General features: G+C 37.0%; 1 protein-coding gene across 1 annotated transcript; it reads right to left on the bottom strand.

The window, feature by feature from the left end:
* Positions 1-18623: 18623 nt before the first annotated feature.
* On the bottom strand, positions 18624-19346 carry LOC137397248 (general transcription factor II-I repeat domain-containing protein 2-like). Its single transcript, XM_068083535.1, has one exon. It carries the CDS (start codon positions 19344-19346, stop codon positions 18624-18626), a length of 723 nt encoding a protein of 240 aa, XP_067939636.1.
* Positions 19347-23278: the final 3932 nt, after the last annotated feature.

Below are 23278 nucleotides of genomic sequence, written 5' to 3'. Positions count from 1 at the left end.
TGACAAATCAAATGTATGGTGATTGTTATTGCACTAAAGCTGTAATGAAATTATTAGTCGGGTCTTATGACTAGACTTCTGTAAGGATTCTGAAGAGTTACTGCTACTTTTGGAGTTCTGGTTTGCTGGTTTGAGTTCACGGCTGGCTCTGAGATAATGATAGTTTATACATCTATAAATGTAATGGAAGACTTTCCCATGTCTTTAAGACATGAGCCTGTTGGTAAGTCATGTCTATCTTGTACAGGAATGCTTGCAGTTTTGTTCGGCCAGTCATCAGACCGCGCAGCTGGCCAGCGATTTTTCTTAACAGATTCAAAAGAATTCGTATTTTATTGATATGATCTGCTCTCAGTTGCCTTAGCAGGCCTTTGCTGTTGTGACCTTGTCTCATGGGGTCAATCTAGGTATCATAAGTTTATTTTTTTGAGATTTGTATTATAGATTTTTTAATATGATGGGCATGAAGTGGCTGCTCATCAAAATTCCTACCTAATAGTTTGATAATGCAGCATTTTGTCTTCTTCTGTATTATGTTTTTCTATTCTTCTTCATCCATGAACTAAAAGACATTTCCTCATATGTATGCATTGTATAGTACTTTTGAGATAATCGTTGTGTTGAGAATTGTACTTGTGGTTTGTTTTCGCAGGCGATGGAGTATATATAGTAGCAGTATGTCCTATTTTCTTTACTTGAGAGAGTAGATTTACCCAGTTTTTTTCTGTTGTTTGTATGTAAGCTTTCGCAGATAATTCCAAATACCTTTGTCTCTGATGCAATGTTTATTTTTCATTACTAGTCTGCATTTGTGCGGTTTTTCTTAGAAGTAAATCCGGCGATTTTTTAGCAATTTTTTTAAGCGTTCTTTTACATAGCCAGTCACTAATGGTTTTACATTGTAATAGGAAAAATATGCTAAGTGCGTCATGGTTAATTATTCAAATTTGCCTCAGTTATATCAATGGTTTACTGTATATGTCTATCTCATTGTTTGTTTGTCTCTTACAATCTATTTGGATATTTTTCTATTCATCTTAAACTTGCACTCTCCTTAATTAGCCTTCAAGACACCCGCATATCATCTTATTATAAGGTCTATGTGTAACGCACTGTATCTAGACAATGAAACGAGCATCCGGCTCTGCTGTGGGTTGTGTAGCATTGTAGATGTGTACAAATCTCGAACATTCAGAATTGTTTGTACGAGTGAGAAGACTCCTTATATGACCAACAGAACTAATTATTCATAGAGCACTAAACAGTAATTATTATTAGATGTGGGAACAACAAGTTTTGGTTTAACATTTCATATACTCCAGTTATATTTTCAAAAACCCCAAAACCTAGTGTAATATAATATTAGAAAATAGTAGTCAGCATCAGCCAAAAGGCTTTGTCCAGATGAGGCAACCACAATTATCCATGAAGTTTTACTCTATACAATATATATAATTGATCTAATCAAAGGTATGCAGTGTCCCCTGGAGTCTACCAGTGTATTAGATTAAAATTTTCTAACAGCGTGTGTTCTTTCGTATGGAGTTCCGTTTTCCCTTCAGCATTCTCCCAATGTCCACCCCCTTACTTTGTAACAACACAATACAACTTACGTGTAGCCTGGAACTCTGGTGCCTTCTCTCACTCAGTGGTGCTTTGTCATTAGCAGTGACTGGAAACCAACTGAAGAGATGCGCACAAGCTCTTGGTTTTTATACAATTCTACACAGATCTTGCTTAAGCTTTTGCGGCGTCGTGTGGTATCTTCCGTAGCATTAACTTGGATTAACGCTGACGTCGGTACCACTCGTGACTGACTTTGCACAAAACAGCTCCTCAAATCCAGCTTAGGCGGTTGAAGGTTATAACTCGAAAATCCGGGTTACAACGTCAAGCCGCCCAAAATATTGAGACATTTGCTTGAACCGTGAGGAATCTGTTTATTTCCAGAGTTGACCAGGTCTAGCTTGTGGTCACATGCTGGTGTGACCCTCTTGTGCTAAATACATGGATACCGCTCCATTATATTCAGTTGATGTTGCAATTTTTTTTATGTTGTACAAAGCAATAGATCCTTTTAGTATCTATTGAGTCTTTGCCTCGTGCATTACCAGTAAACCTGATAGTGACAAGTTGTATAATGGCTATTGATAGTGTACCTAGCAATACACAAAATACATTGTGCATCAGTGTTGGATATTGCAAACGTGTTTGGCAATACACAATACAGCTATATGGCACCTTATACCTTCCTTCTTTCAAAAAGCATCGTGCCCGATCATTTGCTTGGCCGAGAAGGAGGAGAGGTATAGGGAGAAGTGGTGTATTTCATATAGCTGATATATACATAATGGTTACAAAATGGTTACTCTTCTTTTCAGCCAGAATGTCATTTAAAAGCTTATCTAATACATTAGTAATGTAGCTCGATCGGTCCGGTTGATTGGACGGCCGCTCTTCTGTCTCTCAGCAATTGTCTGAGTTTCCTTAAATCTTTGGCAGTGCTACAACAGTCCGTAGTCTTCTTGGACTTCCTCTTTTCGCCCTTTTCCTTGGTTGCCCTTTTGCTGGTGGTCTTTGGAGCTTTGACTGCTGGCTTTGGCTGGGATTTACTGTTTGGCCCCGGAGTTTTGAATTGGTCCACAGAATTTTCCACGGTGTCCATGGCTATGGACATTTCCACCACCTCGTCCTTCACCACTACTCCCTCACTGGTACTCTTCTCAGTCATCTGCAATTTGAGGCATACATGAATGTAATCGAGCCAACCACACGCGTGTAGCTAGTCAATTATGTTCATTTGGCGGTCTCAACTACATCGGAATAACACCAACCAGATAGATGTCGAGGGAACCATAGCCCACCTCGTACCTATACCCATGGTTTAAAATTCCAGTAAAACTAGCGTTCCTTTTAGCATAATCTTAGTTGTATATATGTGTGTATATAATACGAGATTATAATACAATATACTGCCAGTTACGTTTTATTATTTTTTACGATTTGCTCATGTCGTACATGGGCCTAGGGCCGCGTGGTCGCAGCTCATACCGTGGCAACTCTTTCGCCTCTAACCCATCATCCCAATTGATGTTATCCCCCTCAGCCTCGGGTGACTGACTTGAGTCTGCTACCACATCAGATGCTGTGGAGTTATCTCCACCATCAGCACCAGACATTGCATTTGGTACTGGCTCCGCTGCATGCGTAGTTTGCATGGCTAGACCACCAAAAGGGGGAACTACCTCAGAGCTCACAGCATCAGGCCAATAATGTGTCCGTTCATGAGCAAGCTTGCAGTCATTAAGGTGAACCCAGTCTGGCTTTTGGGATCTACCCTGCCGCAAAAGCACATCCACCCCTTGCTTAACAAGAACCTCATAGGGTCCCTTGTAAACAGGCTGGAGTTTAAGTGAGAGTCCAATCCTGGGATTAGGACGCTTCACGCAAACCTTATCTTCTGGGTGTATATTATCAAAATTCACCCGCTTATCATACTGCCTCTTCTGTGCCAAACTGGCAGCTTTGTTAGTCTCATGGGCTACCTTCCATGATTTTCTGAGCGACTGCCTTAAGGTCAGGACAAAATCATCTGACGAATCAAAACTTGGCTCATCAGTTTGAGGGCAGAGCGAATGAACAAGCAGGCGGCAGGTCCGACCATGTTCCATCTCAAACGGGGAGAACCCGGTTGAAGTATGTTTGCTTGTCCTGTAGGCTAGTAGAACCAGGTCTAAGTAGGAACACCAGTCCTTCTGGTCCCTGTCCACATACGCCTTCAGGAGTTGTAACAAAGTTCCATTGAACTTCTCGACCAATCCCTGACTCTCAGGGTGGTAAGCACTGCTAAATGATTGTTTCATTCCCAACAATGAGACTTGATTTAGCAGTTGAGAAGTAAACTGCGTACCTCTGTCTGTTTGTAGCTGATTAGGTACACCATGTCTACAAACTATGAGCTGTACAAAGCTCCTGGCCACTACTTTGACAGAAATAGACCTCAGAGGGGCACACTTGGGGTACATAGTGAACTGGTCCATCATCACTAAGATGTATTTGAAACCCCTATTGGACACTGGCAGTGGGCCTAAGACGTCCATTACAACTGCATTCCATGGAGCTGCAGCCAAAATAGGCTGCATCAGCTCTTTATTGGGATGTGTCATATGGGACCTCGTCAGGCACCCTTGGCAAGATTTTACCCAGTTATTTACGTCCTTCCTGACTGTAGGCCAGTTGAACTTCTCCAACACCTTACCAGGTGTTTTCTCGACCTTAAAGTGTCCTCCATATATCGTATCATCACACTCCTCTAAAACTCTAATAATTAGGTGCCTAGGCACCACCAGCCGGCCTAAAGAGTCAGAGAAGTTGCGTAAACACCCATCACTAATAGAATAATCACATTTCTTCTCCATTTTCGCTACCTCTAGCCTCAAATCCTCCGGGACACGTCCTTTGTCCTTTGTTTAGAATTTTTGTTGTTCCATAATTGTTATAGTCAGATTCTAGGGTCTGTTTTTCTTTTTATTAGACATTAAAAGTTACTCCTTTGAGTACCCCAAGTTTACGGTGTGGTTGGTCATTTTTAGAGACTTGAACTACCAAAGTTAGTGGGGGTTCCAGCTATTTATAACTTACTGAGCATGTTTGGTTTTTGACAGTTGTACGAACATTTACCATCTACTTTTTAATATTCTATCAATAATATTGTTTTGTTTCCTATTACTCTTATAACGTCGTCTGATTAAATTTGCTTTGGAGGTTTGAATGGTATCTATGACTTTATGTCTTTCAAAGACAATTCTTCTGCTAGCTGTTTTGGCGAGGATTTTCTTATTCCACTATCCCTCAGATTTCCATTATGATCTGCAAAGCTACTATGAGTTGTTATAGCAGATCGAGGTCTGTTAAGATCAAACTTTCTAGCAATTTTTTTGATTTTCGAACCAGTTTTTTCTTTCAACTTTTCACATTTTTTCGTGTTGTGATTTGATGTCTAGTCATTCTACACGTGTAAGAACATCAACTAGATGATTGCCTCTATTTTCCCTGCTTGTTTCCAACTCATTGATTTGTCTTCCTGTTCTATTTAGTCTCTCCGTTCAAAAGAACATTTTTGCACGGACTGATATTGTCGAATTGGGGTGAATTTATTTAATCATCTAGGTTATTATATATATATAGTTAGAGGATGTTGAAGTCCTAGTAAATGTTCAGCTACTCTGTTTTTGTGGACTAATTATGATTAGTGGTTCTGCCTGCTAGTGGGCTTCTAATGTCTGACATTTTTTCTAAGCGTCTCTATCCTTTTTTACGTCTGATTTGTGGTTGTTTTGTGGTTGGTGTATTGTTTAAAGTAGGTCAGAGCCTTTTTACTGGTTTACTGCCTTAGACCTTGGCGCCACCGAGTCAGCAATGGGATATTGTATTGCCATGATACCCTGAATGTGTATAATCCCATTGTCAAAACAATGTTGGGTTTCCAAATTGCTGTCCAATTTTTTTCTTCTCTGATTTTATTTGGCTAGAAGATTCATTCTGTATTTGTCTGATTTAGTTTTTCCATAGGTTTATATTATCAAGAAATCTGTAAATTAAATACGCATTAGGATGACTGCACGTCACAGTATATTGATTGATCTTTCTGTATAATCTGTCATTGGTAACGACTTCATCTCTATTGTGATCTTCAAATTTGTTTTTTGTATCTCATTGTTGTGGGGCTTGTTCAGACTTGTCATGATGTCATGACATATTTCATATGATATTTGAGTGTTTTTGTCAAAATGGTATTTGTGCATGAGTTTAAAGAAAAACATTCTAGCTATAATTACTTTCAGTTTGAGGTGCTAGTAATTTGTTGTCCATTGTTTTTAATGATAGAAATCATTCAGAGTTTTGGGTTTAGTATTGGTCATAAGACTGAATGTCCACAGGCTTGAAGGTGCATGGGTAAGTTGTAATATGGATTTTCTCAGCATAGTAGACTATGTCATAGAAGACTGGTTATGTAGCAGATTTTATTTTCACCATATTGGCTAGATCATCCTTCCAGGATTTCATTGAACTTCCGCCTCTACTCATGTAATATATCTCATTCCTCCAAATGGTCGTCTCCAAAGAATCATCGACCAGTCAATATACTGGTATTCAATCTCTTCTTTATTGTGTTTCTGATGTTTTTGTCTTTTTTTTCGTAGTATCCGAGACAAGATAGCGGATATTGTTCATTCATAGATGATTTACATTATCACAGATGTTGTAAAAAAAAATACAACAGAGCAATGAATGATTTAAGAAAGTCGTTATTCGCATCTAGTAGAGATGACGAAGATGCTACTAGCTTCAATTCATCTCAGAACAGCAACAAGCCAGACATTTCACAAAATGGTAACGTTATAGACTTGGCATTGCCTTAAGATGGAAATGAGTTCTGAGCAATGGAGCATTCCGATTCTGTAAATTGGAGATCATTCCTTATTTTCCTCATTTTTTTCATGTTTATAAACACATTAAACAATTATCAGCATAAAGCAGTGCGAGTCTATCTATATCCATTTGAGACCCAAAAGACTGAGTGGATTTTTAAACTTGCAATTGTTTATATGACAAAATAACTCATAAAACTAAAGTTTTTTTCTAAATGTATTTTATCGACAGCACTCCTCCCTTATAGGACACTGGAACTCGATGACTATAAAAGTCGTCTAAAACAATTGTTATAGATGCAACATAAAAACTAAACATAAAAGCATAAAGCATCAATTTAATATTGTAAGCAAAACTAGCAGGTACTTTTATGAGAACAAAAAACGATTTCTGCCTGCATTGATACACAAAAAACATTGCATTTTGTGCAGCGAATGCTAGTTTTGTTTGAGCAACCTTCTCGTCTACAACGAACACTGTTATTCAGCGTCAAGGCTTCTGGTAAATGTTTTGCTCCCTTTTCTCGATCGTACGCCATTGGAAGTGGAACTAACTTTCCGCTAATTTGTAGCTCTTCATTTCTCGTGTCATCACTATCAGTTACTTTTGTTGCCGATGCTAGTAGTTGTTCTCCCATTACGAAACGATAGTCAAATAGCTGCATGAGTTTGTTTGAAAAGTTAGTTTCTCTGAGTGAGCCAGCAGTTATTAACTCTTAAGTCTAGAAGATGATTTATTACACGAATCGGCCATAATTTTGACTTGGCTGTTACTTTGTGGTAAGAAATGGCTTGGTCACAAAGATCAACACCACCCATCGATAACAAAACATTTTTAATGCTTGAAAACTGGCGAATGGAACAGAAGTTTTCTATTCTGATATTTTGGAGGATCATGTTTTCTTTGACTGCTTTACGATGCAGACTTTTTCGGAGTCATCAGTATTGTTGAATTCTACTTTTCAGCGCAGGGTAATTGTTGTTTCTTTAGAATTTTTGTTGTTCCATAATTGTTATAGTCAGATTCTAGGGTCTGTTTTTTTTATCAGACATCAAAAGTTACTCCTTTGAGTACCCCCAAGTTTACGGTGTGGTTGGTCATTTTTAGAGACTTGAACTAACAAAGTTAGTGGGGGTTCCAGCTATTTATAACTCACTGAGCATGTTTGGTTTTTGACAGTTGTACGAAAATTTACCATCTCTACTTTTTAATATTCTATCAATAATATTGTTTTGTTTCCTATTACTCTTATAACGTCGTCTGATTAAATTTGCTTTTGAGGTTTAAATGTTATCTATGACTTTGTCTCTCAAACACAATTCTCTTGCTAGCTGTTTTGGCATAGATTTTTTTATTCCACTATTCCTCAGATTTCCATTATGATCTGCAAAGCTACTATGAGTTGTTATAGCAGATCGAGGTCTGTTAAGATCAAACTTTCTAGCAATTTTTTTGATTTTCGAACCAGTTTTTTCTTTCAACTTTTCACATTTTTTAGTGTTGTGATTTGATGTTTAGTCATTCTACACATGTAAGAACATCAGCTAGATGATTGCCTCTATTTTCCCTGCTTGTTTCCAAAAATGTTGATTTGGCTTCCTGTTCTATTTAGTCTCTCCGTTCAAAAGAACATTTTTGCACAGACTGATATTGTCAAATTGGGGTGGATTTACTTAATCATCTAGGTTATTATATAGTTAGAGGAGTTTGAGGTTGAAATCCTAGTAAATGTGCAGCTAATCTGTTTTTGTGGATTAATTATGATTAGTGGTTCAGCCTGCTAGTGGGCTTCTAATGTCTGACATTTTTTCTAAGCGTCTCTATCCTTTTTTACGTCTGTTTTGTGGTTGTTTTGTGGTTGGTGTATTGTTTAAAGTAGGTCAGAGCCTTTTTGAATAGATCACGAGATTAGCTTTTGGTTTCCTGCCTCAGACCTTGGTGCCACCAGAGTCAGCAATGGGATATTGTATTGCCATGATACCCTGAATGTGTATAATCCCATTGTCGAAACAATGTTGGGTTTCCAAATTGCTGTCCAATTTTTTTCTTTTCTGATTTTATTTGGGTAGGAAATTCATTCTGTATTTGTCTGATTTAGTTTTTCCATAGGTTTATATTATCAAGGAATCTGTAAATTAAATACGCATTAGGATGACTGCACGTCACAGTACATTGATTGATCTTTCTGTATAATGTGTCATTGGTAACGACTTCATCTCTATTGTGATCTTCAAATTTGTTTTTGTATCTTATTGTTTGTGGGCTTTTTCAGACTTGTCATGATGTCGTGACATATTTCATATGATATTTGAGTGTTTTTGTCAAAATGGTACTTGAGCATGAGTTTAAAGAAAAACATTCTAGCTATAATTACCTTCAGTTTGAGGTGTTAGTAATTTGTTGTCCATTATTTTTAATGATAGAAATCATTCAGAGTCTTGGGTTTAGTATTGGTCATAAGACTGAATGTCCGCAGGCTTGAGAGTGCATGGGCAAGTTTTTGTATGGATTTTCTCAGCATAGTAGACTATGTCATAGAAGACTTGTTATGTAGCAGACTTTATTTCTGCCATATTGGCTAGATCACCCTTCCAGGGATTCATTGAACTTCCGCCTCTACTCATGTAATATATCTCATTCCTCCAAGTGGTCGTCTCCAAAGAGTTATCGACCAGTCAATATACTGGTATTCAATCTCTTTATTGTGTCTCTGATGTTTTTATCTTTTTTTCATAGTATCCGAGACAAGATAGCGGATATTGTTCATTCATAGATGATTTACATTATCACAGATGTTGTAAAGAAGAATACAACAGAGCAATGAATGATTTAAGAAAGTCGTTATTCGCATCTAGTACAGATGATGAAGATGCTACTAGCTTCAATTCATCTCAGAACAGCAACAAGCCAGACATTTCACAAAATGGTAACGTTATAGACTTGGCACTGCCTTAAGACGAAATGATTTCTGAGCATTATCGAGAGCATTTCCTTCTTCGATAAGCAGTATTTTTTGCTCTTTTTTTTATCTATTTTCCAGCTTTATTAGCGTGTAGTATTACCATTAAGAATTATGATTTTATTTTACATGTTCACACGATCTTATTTTATTGACTGTGAGACTGACATCGCCTACAAACTATTCAAATATTTGAAATTTTTCTCGCATTGGCATTTGGATTAGGAGTACTACCAAAACATCCAATCAGAATAGTTCCAAAATGAATGTAGTTTCGATTTTATAAATGAACTAATAAAATTAAAACAAAAGTACATGTAGTTCCAATTTAGAAATTGACCAATCAAAAAGAAGTCAAAATGCTCAGAAGAAAATGAGACAAAATTTGAAATATTTAGTCAGTCGAAGAGCTCAACACAAAATTGATCGGCCAGTTGCTGATCGACCCTGATTAGTCACATCTTGTAAAACTGAATTCTGATTAATGACACCCATTTGGTCACCGAATGCTCTCCCTTCCATACTACTAATGCATACCCCATGGTGTATGTCAGCATCCATAAGAATGTGGGCTTCAACGCTAATGCAAACTATCAGGACTATGTCAGATGCATGCAGATACTAACATTTAAGCAAGTGCCCACACGCTTATATGCATGTACCCATATTAACATACATGTTAACATGTTATCATACATAACATACCCATATTAACATACATGTAAAAACCTACATACACTACAAAGAGACAAGAGATTGTGTAAAAAAAATGGTTTACCTGTATAAGACTGTCAACCTTGGTCAAAATTATGAATATAAAATACTATAAAGTAACAAGCTTAATTTTTAGGATATGAAACTATATAACAATTACTTGTTTCTGAATGTCACTCGATTATAGCAAGGTGACTGATAGTCATCCAGAATATATAGTAATATAATAATAATCACTAGTAAAAGGAAAATGATAGAATTGACTATTGAACTAGGCCTGTATAAACCATATTTATTATAGCTATGAAACCTAGCCGTATTATTTATCTCTAGTTTTCTTAGTTGTAACATATTTGCATACCGTAAAACTTTTATTTGAGTGCCATGGTGCTATATTTTACAACCCTTTTGCTATAGTGGCGTTATATTGAGAAAAGATATATGGTGAAGAAAAAAATAAAAACATTGGAGCTAGAAAACAGACTTGAAAACGTCTCTACGATGTCTGCTATTACGTTGTACGCTGTTATTGAAGAATATTCTCATCGTTTATCTAAATGTCCTAAGTTTTCAGGTTAGGTTATAAACCATCTAATGGACCAATCTGAAAGCAATGGGTTAGGTTTATACCCTAGTGACTTTGAATCCAATATAGCTATGAGTCTGGCGATTGACCTTCTCAGACATGTCATCACTAATACCATGGCAGCTATGACAACAAAAGAATTAATTCTTGTTAATATAACTTAGCCAGTATTAGTACCATTTTGTGGGTTTTTTTTTACTGATGAACCATCTTCATTATAAGTTCATGAAAATCAAACATGATGAATGTCAAGGTGGCGGTCAAATAGAGGTGGCATTCAATTAAAGGGTGACACTGTATTTTCAACCCTTCTTCTATAGTGGCTAATAGAGGTGGCACTCAAATAGACGTTTTGCTGTAATTATAACCAATATAATTTTGACTCATAATAATGTATAAAAATATATTTAAACATATTATAGTAATCATTCATCATACTCATAACTAACTTATCATAGAGTTAATGATATAGTCGTGTTGTTGAATGCTGCCAGTAGAGTATATTCCTCATAGCTCACCAGCCCTTCAGGGTCCTTCACTTTACTGAGGGCCTACAACACTTCCTGGATAATGCTGTCTATTTTAAAGATTGGAATGTTTGCTGGATATGATGAGAGACTTATTATCAGAGATGTATTGTTGGGGAAACCAGAGGAAAATATTCCAATTTTCCAAAGCCATAAAATGGGTGATATTACGCGTTTTCTAACTTGAAAATTCAACAAATTTTACCGCAGTTTGATTGTCCTTATTCTCTCGAAAGTTAAAAAAACTTCTAGAATATTTGTATAACACAGCCAAAATGTGCTTTTTAAAAATTGTTTCATTTTCTAGGTATTAATGACACTTTATTGGTCGTCTCATTTCCCCGGAGCCGGAGGAAAATTAGGCGGCCAATGAAGTTGTGGTTAGCAACTAGAATATTCATCATAACACAGTAAACATGGCCATATCATTTCATAACTAAATGCAACTCTTACGATTTCAAAAATTTATTTTAAGTGCAGGTTTTGTCTAACATATTACTGTCCACCTTACATTATATGAGGTGGACTTCTTCCAAATTGATGTCAAAATGAAACATCGTCCCCTTCTTCTGGCTGTACCAACCATGATCAGAGGGTCGGAGAGCACTTTTATCACTTGCCCAATGTTTATTGTACCCTCATCAGACTGTTCTGGTTTTTTGAAAAAATTGAGTTTTTTTTTAAATTGTTTTATAAAAAGATACGATGATGTCGATTGCCTCTATTTTCACAATATTTCTTATAACGTTTCGGGGTCGTGGTGCCTCAGTTTTCAACTGAGCAATAATAAGCCTACCGACACTAATGTCTTGTCAAGGATCACTACTTTCAGTTGCATTCTCAGATCCACTGCTGATACTGCCATCTTCGGAACTGTCATCTTCGGAACTATCATGCACTGAGAAATCACTTTTGGTCGAGGAGCTGGAGCGGTTTTTTTATTTGACCTCCCATCAAATTGGTAGACAATTGCTGCTGCTTTTTCCGCTTAGTTGGCCGGTTCCTTCCTGCCCTAGGAGGTCGTAGACAATGGTTGACAGCCCAAGGTTGCCTGGAGGTGCACCTTTCATCATGTGCTCGAGGCAAAATGTATGCCGAAGGCAGAAATTGTCTTGGGCCACCGACACAGCAGCACATGGTCGTAAGTGCGCCTCTTTCTGCAGAAGAAAGCAAACGGAGCTGCTTCACACCTTGATGCCAGCGCTTTCCCCTGGTTGGTGAATCATTTTAAAATCAGACTCATCAAGGTTGCTAATCTTCTCAATGAGGATATTGGAAACTTGAAGCACGTCTTCAATTTTAGCGAAGAATGCATTAACAGTTGTTTTGTCCAAGGCTGCAGCTCTTGATAAGCTAGTGCTTTACGAGGTTCGTAGTGAGATATCAGAACGTCGCTGCCTGAACCCCATTAGCCTTTCCTTACCCGCCAATTTCATTTGTTTGCCATGAGGAAAAAAATAGCTGACTTTTCAAGATATTTTGCATAGCTGTATGCAAGCATTCTAGTCTCCAGCTTCTTCGTCCGAGTCGGAAAACACTTGCACCAGTTGGTTTCTCTCTGGCTACTTTTCCCAACTTGTGATTCTTAGTCCTCTCTTTGCACATACCTGCAATTAAAGCAAAGGGGATATGATGTGCTGCAAACTTTTAATGTCCATTCATCGTCATTGCAGCTAAACTGATAAAGATAGCATCTTCAATCAACTAAACACACATCTGGGCAGATTTACCTGCCAAGTGTTGCATAACTTGAGCCATACATAGCTGCAGTATTTTGTAGAATTTTTTCCTGGCCATTACTTCTGCCACTGCTGCCTTGATATTTTCCTCCGAGAAGTTGGGTTCCAGGGGAAAATGAGGTGTCTCATTTTACCCCGGTTATCCTGTGTCATTTCATCTGGTTACTCTGTGTCATTTACCCTGGCAGTTTTGAAATTTGCACAGCAAGGAGTGGATTGAACAGAGGGCTTGAACAGCATGTAGTGCTGATTGAAAAAAGTTTGATTGCAAAAAGTGTTCCAGCAGCATGAAGTGGTGAATTGAACAAAATATTTAAACACATGAAGGGGTGGATTGAGCAGAAGTTTTAAACAGCATGACTAGGTGAATTAAACCGAAGGTTTAAGCAGCATGAATGCTGGATCGAATCGAACGTTTGAACATATGAAGGAAAGGTTGAAACAGAAGGTTTACATAGCATGAAAAGATGGATTAGACAGAAGACTAAACTAGCGCAATAAAGCGCATTAAACAGAAGTTTTAAACATCATGAAGTGGTAGATTGAACAAAGGGTATGCTTGTGAACAAGTAAACTGTAATATGGTAATAGCTGCTTTCAGCGAGAAGAGGACATTGAATATGATGTAGAACATGTACTTCATTATAGCATGTACATGCCAGTAATTAAAAATGTTTCTATATTATAACAGTACATACATACATATTCTGCATCATGTTAAGAACTGTAATAGAATTAATGAAGTGTTGCACGCAGTCAGTAGAGTATATTCTCCATAGCTCACCAGACCTTGATGGTCCTTGATTTATGTGAGAGTAAACAGAACTTCCTGGGTGGTCGTGTTTATTTAAATACTAAGGAATGTTTGTAGGATGATATGAGAGAAAAATTCTCAAAGTTGCCCATTGTAGTCTAGTGAGAAGAGAACAAAGAATGTGGCGAAGGGAGTAAGCACACTTCCTGGTGTTGGGTCGATCGGCAATAAGAAACTTGTCTTCAATTATTACCAGCAAGTCAGAGAAGAAGAGATGAAGAGGATGCTTCCAGGTGGTAATAAACTTTCCTGACATGCTGGACTGTACGAGGATTGGTACGGCGCAATGTATAGAGCTTGCTCTTTTAGCGAGTAACAGACACATTCATATAACCTGACATGCTACCCTCTTGGTGACGGGTGTTGATGGCAGTTGTACAGTTGATAGTTCGATGCGAGATTAAGGACGTTGGATAGTTGTAACATTTTGCTCTCTAGTGGCAATGTCATCAGATGGTTTCTAGCTCAAATTGTCTTCTCTTTTCCTTAGAAAGTGGAATGTGTATATGACTGATTGATGAAGCACGTGAGGAGATAATTTTTCACTTCTCACACATCTCTTTCACTTGTAGTATAATGTGTGCGACTAACAGGAGTTATAAAAATTTCACTCCGAAATGTTTTACTTGATCGAATGATGTTCGCTCGTAACAGTTAAACTCAACTAAGTCGGGTTGGTAACATTTAACAAAGCCATATTCCATACAATTGTATAGAATTTCAAAATATAAATAAACAAAATGGCTGAATACTATGGGAAACCACTTGTCTATTTTGTTGTTGTACTACTAGCAACCTTATTAGTTTATCACAATCACAGTTTATCGCAGTATTCTGTAACCTAATTATGAGTTATACAGATTGCTTCTGTGTTATCACTTTTGCTGAGATTCTAATATTGCCTCTTGAGAGCATTTGAACATCTTTTTTATACTAAGAAATACGCAAAGCTAAAAAGATTTGATTGCATTGATGTTTTTTTTTCAAAATGTAATTTTCTACAAAGAATAAAATTATGACGCTTTGATCCTTCAAAGGAAGCATATTTAAACTTGATGAACTTTGAAGTAAAATTCATGAAAACTGATTATCATTAAACCTCTAGATGTAAATAAAACCCAGAAAAAGGAGTTGCTGACATCGTACATTTACAGAGAATAACAGAAGGATTTGTAAAATATTCTCCGCATTTTCTCACTTCTTGAACCCGTTTTGGTGTTGGGACGTCTTTCACATCTTTCACTGACTGAATAGAAACCTATTTGCAGTCACCATATCGTTAAAGGACGAACGACTCGACAGGATCAAGTAGTGACACAAATGTATTGCTTGCTCATGTCAATGTGGCAGAACTATAACACAGGCAATTTTAAGGAAGCAAAATGGAATGTGTTTTGACTTTTAATTGTAGATAAGATTTAAATATTAAACCTAAATAGATGGATATACAAATGTATGTCGTAGTGTGCCGATGTTCAGCAAGGAGTATAGTAGTGATGTATCAGTGACTTGACAGGTACAGCAAGTATCCTCTTGTATTTTTCACATTTTATATGAAATTATCATTCAATAATGAACTGGCTGTACATAAACCAAATATTCAAATAAATGCGGGAATAAACATGAACAAGCGTACACTTTGTACACACAGGGAATTTGTACGCACTTTAGTAAATATGCAATCACAGAGATATAAACACATATATACATATTTCTATGTACACGCATATAAACACATACATTTGTACACGCGTACATTTATACAGACAAACCTTTGTACATGGATATATACTGCAAAACCTCGATTGAACACCATGGTGCTCTATTTTTTCACCCTTCCCATATAGTACTTTTCAAATAGAGACTGGCATCGTGTTTTTTCAAATAGCTCATCAGAATTTTGGGAAAATAAAGTTAACACTTACAGATGAAGCACACGTCGCCTATATTTTGGACTCTTTTTTGGTGGAGCGACATTGACCCTTTTAAATGCAAGAAATCCGATAACTTACCTCCAATTAGTCGTAGATCTCTAAATAAATGTGTTGGAAAACCGAACAATATTTCTACCAGTTGATATCTATCTCTTGCTTGCAATTAATTTGTGATGCTATTATAGTCTGTGCCAGTCTGCAATTTGTTAGGGTTTTGAATTTTTTATTTGGTTGTAAATTTAAGGGCATGTTTTTACTTATACTACATTCCACAATTTTTTTTAAAAACTCGTTAATATGTTTGCTACAGTTTACAGCCAGAACTGGCCTTTTACATGCAATAGAAAAGGAGATGTATGTCGATCCATTGTAAGCCAAGCTAAAATAACCGCAAGGATGCTATCAAATAATATGCTATGAATCTGCATACTGATTTTGTATAATAATAATCTATCACAAGCTACAAATACATGGATACATTCAAGAACGAGTGGCATAAATCATACTTACAATACATGCAGAAGAAGAAATAAACATTTTAAAGACAAATATTTGCATAATTTGCTCGGCCAGTTGCTTTCTGGTTGATGCTTTCGTTTGAAACGATTTCATCTTCTGGCTGTTTAATACCTTCCACAATGTCTTTAGACCTTAACTCTTTTTTGTACGACTGAACTAGTTGGTATTGGCGTCCTAACAATGTTTTTAGCAAAACTCGTCTGCATTGCATTTTACACAAATAAATGATAAACTTTCAGCCCTAGGGTGCCAAGTACAACTTTAAGCCTAAAACTAGTTGTTTATATACCATCGTAAATGTAAACGGTTTTTCAAAATAGCCAAATTATCAAGGCCGCATTAAACAAGGAACTACTGTTAGCCTGATATGGTTATTGTATATTTTTATAGCGTTGCTTCAAAGTCTTTATTAGTACCATTCGGTGGACACTTTTTTATCAATCACTTGCTAGTGGGTTCATAAAGATCAATATCAAATAGAAAAGGCATTCAATTAGAGGTTTGGTGGTACATACATATATACTAGTGCTGGGCACGAGTACTTCTTGACCAACGAGTTTAGACTCACCCCTGTCCATTCGAGTTTTAAAGAGTATCGGGTAGCTAGTAGTGCTGGGCAAGAGTGCTTCTTGGCCTACGGGTTTTTCGGATATTTGGTTTGTTGATACGGATTTCATGTCTACTGCCTACCGTGTGTAGTTTTTTGACAGAAGGGGACAACTCCATGTAAATAAATCATTTTTAATATAGACACCCACTAAGAGCAAAAACTTAAACAATAACCATGTAACTAAACTGTGTGGTGTTCATGATATGCGGTACATCTTACTTTCAGGCTAATCTTGTACTATATACTTAATTTGCAATTATTAGTGAAAAACTTGTTTTTGCTTAATAACTACAAAAATTCTGATGGTACACGCCAAAGCTTCAAACAGACAATGAAGACTGAAAATATACTAAAATATACACTCCTCTGCACCAGTGATTTTCGACCAGTGTGCCGCGGCACACTAGTGTGCCGTGAAAAATTATCCAATGACCCTTTTTAAGCATTGATTTTTACAAAACATTTATTAATCATTCTTTGTATAGGGCCTATATTATGTCATTGTCCGATGTCCTTGGTGTAAAGCAGGGGTCTCCAAACTTTACAGCCAGAGGGCCACATGAACCTTCAGCCAGCATGTTGAGGGCTGATAAACCGTATACCGCTGGTCAAAGAGCAAATATTTTAATAAAATGAAGTACATAACACAAGATTCATTAGTTAAGAAAATATTTATTCAAAATTTAAAAGTTAAATTTCAAGCAAGAGTAATATAAATATAAATAATTGGTGAAACTAGCTTTTCGATGACAAAATTGTGAAAAAGTCTGGCTTTAGGTTTGAGGTCCCAAGCATTAGAAGAGCCCTCAGATTTTCATCTGACATGTTTGTTTTATAACAGTTTTTCACATACTTCATTTCTAGAAAAAGTTTTTTCACACAAGTGGTGCCGAACATAGATAGCAGTCCTGCAGCAAAATGCCTCAAATTTTCATAGTTCTCTTTAGGTAAGAATTGGTAAAATTGAACAAACCCTTCTTAAATTTTATCCCTCAGCGAGTCATTTGCTTGTAGCTCAATCACCTCTAATTGTAAACTGTCTGGACACGCAGCTGCATCCACTTCAAATGGATTTTGAAAGAGTCTCAACTCATCTGCTTTTGCGTGCAAATCTCTTCTGGAATTGATGTTGAAGCTCTTCAATAATCCCACAAGCAAATGAAAGTGGAAAATCTGTGTTAGCTTCTACCATAGCCTCTGTACAGTTTTTAAAATGTATTAAATTCATAACCTGAACTTGTTTCAGGAACAGGTCTAGTTTGTGCCTGAAGGCCTTTAGATGTGTGAACAAATCACTAATGAGGTTTTCTTCTTCCTGTAGCTTAATATTTAAACTGTTGATATGGCCAGTGATATCTGCAGCAAAAGCCAACTTACATATCCACGCCTTATCAGACAGTAATGCTTGATGCTTCCCTTTTCCTGCAAGAAATTCAGTAATTTCCTTTCTTAGCTCAAAAACCCTTGACAGCACTTTTCCACAACTTAGCCATCTTACTGCAGTGTAATATGGCATGTCTACAGATTCTGTCTCAGTCTCTCTTAACATTTCCCTGAACTGTCTGTGATTCAGTCCATGTGATCTTATCAAATTCACCATTGTTGTTACGGAATCCAACACACAGCTAATGCCCACATACTTAGCACAAAGAGCTTGTTGGTGTATTATGCAATGTAGAAACATTGGTTCGGATATATCTTTTTCAGCACAAAATTGTTTGATTTGTCCCACCAATCCTTTCTTCGCGCCACACATATTTCTTCCCCCATCTATAGTTAAGCATTTCAGTCAATTCCAATCCAAACTATATTGCTCAAATGTTTTCTGTATTTCTTTCATCAAGTCTTCTCCAGTCGTTGTGTTGTACATACTGTTCAGTGAAGCCAACTCTTGAATGATATTTAAATTGGCATCCACACCTCGAAGGAAAATTAGCAACTGGGAGGTACCACACCTGTCCGTTGACTCATCAATTGCCAAAGAAAAATGCACAAAATTCTTAGCATGGCTGGCAATTTGCTCCATTAGGTTTGTGCTCATGTCTCCAATTCGCCGGGCAACAGTATTAGCACCCAATGTTATAGTTTTAATAACTTTTGATTTTTCCGGACAAGGTTCATCCACAATCTCTAGCAAACAGTTTTTTACTATCTCACCATCTGTAAAAGGCTTGCCTTTTTTAGCGAGAATATAAGCCACTTTAAAACTAGCCCTTGCTATCGACTCATTTTGTTTTGAAGCTTTTGTGAAAACTGATCTTTGAGAATTAATGCACTGCTTTAGCTTTGCAAGTTTCGCTTCACGTATATTTCCTTCAAACCGTGAATATGTTCCCTGGTGTTTGCTTTGGTAATGGCGCCGCAAATTGTACTCCTTCAATACTGCAACAGTCTCATGACAGATGACACACAATGCTTTATCTGCAGATTCGATGAAGAAGTATTTTACACTCCACTTTTCTTGAAATCGCCGACATTCATCATCTACTTTTCTTTTCCTTTTATGAACCATTATGAAGCATTGAAATATAAGGAATTTCCACGTTATCCCTCAGCTCTTTAAATTTCGCAATGTGCTTGAAACGGAAGTATGAATAGGAAGTTGGGACAAAAATCGACGCAAGCCACTCTTGCTAGTTGGCTTGAGTCATAACGTGCATTTTCTGCACAAAGTTTATTTTGTTTGATAATATTATTTTGTTTAATAATATTATTTTTTTATTTTGTTCATTAATTTTTTTTTCAAGTGTTTCTACGGGCCGGATTGAGGGGCCCAACGGGCCGCATCTGGCCCGTGGGCCGTAGTTTGGAGACCCCTGGTGTAAAGACTGGGAGGGTTATTTACCGTAAAACCTTTATTTGAACGCTATGGCGTTCTATTTTTTGACCCTTTTTTATGATAGCCTTTAATGAGAGATGACTTTCAATGAAAGGGTGGCATTCAGATTTTCAACTAGCTGCTCAAGATTTTGGTAAGTTGAACTTCATTTAACGAATAACGAATGATAACATAACATCCAACATGAAGTTATAATATAAGATAATTCAACAAACAATGATAAAATATCAACGAACGTAAAATTATAAGACAAAATATATAATACAAGACATATAATACAAAGTAACAAGGTGATTACTGGCATGTAATAATGTTTATTGTTGAAAATCCAATAATACATCACTATTGCAACAGTACTCGTCATTCTCTAGAACTGTCGAGTAGCTCTAAAATCGCTCTAGAATCAGCGTTCAATAGTTGAAGGTCTTTTTATTGGTAATGCCAGCATTGGCCCTGCTTGCTGGAGACGCTCCAGCACAGTCTTAGTCAGTCGTCTGACCTGAAACGATGGATATTGTTATCCTCAGAACCCTTTAGAGCGTCTGACATTCTATATCCCTTGACCGACTTGCCGATTAGCATCTTCGGATTCGTACCTGCTCGACGTATCTGTTAAAGTTTATACGTACGTTCCCGTAGTGCTCTTAAAGTTAACACACAACTTATATTGTAGGAGAATTTTGATCGAATGCCCAGTCGTCGATGTAGTTAGTTCAATCTCCAGGCACATGATCTAGGTGCGTCTATTCGCATGTTTGATGCATGGTCAATGCATGGTCAATGCATTTGATATAGACCCACAAACTCAAAGTCCATCGGAATTGGACAGATGGTTTAGTACAATATGCCTAGTTGCGCATCTTTGATTACTAATTAGCATGATGAATGTCAGTGTCGTTCAATTATAGGTGACCTTCAAATAAGGGGTGGCGCTAGAATATTGGCTTTGTGTTCATCTAAACATGCCCAGGTTTCACACCCCTTACACACTGACTGAATATAAATAAATTGAGAAATTATATTGTGATTAAATATACTGTTCAGAGTGTCATTTTATAACATTTTTGGTTAATGGTGTGCCGCAAAATTTTTCAAATTTAAAAATGTTCCCGGACTCAAAAAAGGTTGAAAAAAATTGCTCTACACCATATTCAGTTTGGCAATTGACATTGAGGAAACTATAATACCTGCACATGCACAAACCCGAAGTATTAAACTTCAAAATTTTCAACTGTGCAAGATTAATGAAGTTACTTTATAGACATAGCATGTGTTATAATTTTACTAACATTAACCCCATAAAACGTTCAGTTATGGGATTCGTTTGACAGAGATGCCAGGTTTGTGGATAGAAAACATAGTTGATTAACATTGGCAGGCTTTAAAGCTATTTCGTCTTGCTGTGATAATGTTTCCAGCGGTTGAAAACAGCCTTTCACTAGCTACACTGAAAGCTTGAATGCACAAATACTTCTTAGCAAGCTTTTTGAGGCAGGGAAAATAAGTTTAATGCTGGCTCCACCAAGTCAAAGGGTCAGAGTATTTTTCCGCCACTGTCGGTAAACTTGTGTATAATGAAACTTCTTTGCTAAGCCGGTCACTGCTGGCAGTAATGAGAGACGGAGTAGTGAGAGCATTAAGATACGCTCCCCAAATTTTGAATTTTGTTGAAGCAGTACAGCTGGTGGTGGCAGATTCCAGTGTGATTCTTTCTTGTATATCTGGGGAGCCAGCTGTTCATACTCACGAAGTATAATTTCTGTCACACTCTCATTGTGTGTAGCTTTGAATCTAAAAATTCAAAAAAAACTTTCGCAACATGTTATATTACAATGCTGTGTTTTCTACTAATGATTAAAGTATCAGTGGAAAAATCTTATTTTTATCCTGTTGAGTATTATACGCACTGCTTCAAAAGCTTCATACCTGCAGTGTAGCCTATGCAATGTATCTTGTAGCTATGTCACACTAATATGCCAGTAGAATTCGTTCACCTTGGATCTAAAAAGCTACATTTTGAGACCAGTTGCCAATAATCAGTGCTGATGGTGCTTATTGATGTATTTTAAGATGGAGGACTTGATCTGTCGGGTCAAGGCGACGCCACCCTCTTCCGGCACTAAAAGTTTGTTAAACAGCATGACCGTCGGTTGAACAAGTGATATGTTGACCGCGTCTTCACCTATAAGTAAAGCATTTAGCAGGTGACTATCACAATATGGCATCAATATTGCTAACCTAAAAAGCCACCTGCTAATATATCTCCAAAAGCAGTATAGGGGAAAGAGTAAGCAGTCATGCCCTTCCCAACTCCACATCACTAAAAAGTTTCAATTCTATTTTTCTTGAAATAATGGTTATATGTTATTTTTGGCCAATTTAATCTTTTTCATCAATCTAATTTTTAATAAAAGGCAGTCCAAATAGTTTAATGGCAGAGAATATGTTTAATTTACATTTGGTCATTTGCATTATAGTAATTTTTAAAACACATTCATAGTAGATGCTTAGGATTGTAGTGGCAATGTTCATATTAACAGTAGATGTTTACAAAACCTACCTAATAGCGTGTCAGTGAAAGATTCCACATGTTTTATAGCATTTCTGATGGCTTCCAAGGTAGCCAAATTCTCTCCTGTTGGTATTAAATGTGTGTTTTTTATCGACTGAAAGCACTTTACCCACAGCACACTCTTGCTCAAGAAAGCGATTGATCATCGTGAACTTTGAGCCCCATCTCGTAAGGCATTCATTTAGCAAATGGTGTTTTGGCAGATGGAGTTTTTCTTGAGCAGCCTCTAGAAGACGACTCTTCTTTGCGAGTGAGCAAAGTGTGTCGCCACCTTTTGGCAGCTTGAAATGGCTTTATCTATTGCCTTGTTGCCCTTCTTCAGTGCATTTACAACTGCTAGGTTAAGGCGGTGACCAAAACATGATATTCTGGTCCAACTTGTAATGCATTGCAAACTGTCACAACTAGGTATACTAGTCAGCATTCACTGTACTTGTGCGCTTGGCAAGGATTGAATTTGAACCATTTTACTTATAAATGGAAATACCAGACTAAACATGGACAAAAGGCTGCGTTTTGTCAATCTATATATAGCAGCTATAACTGTTCAACTGCTGTTACGAAATATTTGTGACACTCAAGAGAGTGACTTTGGTGGTCACAAACAATAAAATTCAGTCTGAAATAAGTTACCTGCATATCTGCGTGCATTGACAATGCTAGCAGCATTATCAGTGGAAATAATAGTCATCTTAGCTTCATCCAACCCTCAATGTTCAATTACCCCGATGATGCCAGCTTTTAGGTTTTCAGAGGTATGATCTTCAGGGCATGTAAAACCTAGCGGAATATAACAATTTACGATACTTTTTTTTAAAGCTTGGGGATTGCCACTTTCGGTCAGTTTATTTGGAAGTTGGAAGTGCAACATTTTACACTCGAGCTTTTCTTGCTAAAACTAATTACAAAACAAGAGCACAATGCATCACTCTGTTGTTGAGATAAGATATAAAATATGATGTTGAGTAGAATTAAAATTTACTAAAAGTTACTTTCTTCAGCTATACTACTAAAAATATGCCTAACCAATACA

This window comes from Watersipora subatra, chromosome 5, assembly GCF_963576615.1.
Source record: "Watersipora subatra chromosome 5, tzWatSuba1.1, whole genome shotgun sequence".
Lineage (NCBI taxonomy): Eukaryota > Metazoa > Bryozoa > Gymnolaemata > Cheilostomatida > Watersiporidae > Watersipora > Watersipora subatra.
The sequence above is the reverse complement of the archived record's forward strand: the minus strand, read 5'-3'. Positions and strand labels throughout refer to the sequence as shown.

Coding starts and splice junctions, on each gene's coding strand:
- LOC137397248 (XM_068083535.1), bottom strand. CDS start 19,346: ATGGTTCATAAAAGGAAAAGAAAAGTAGATGATGAATGTCGGCGATTT.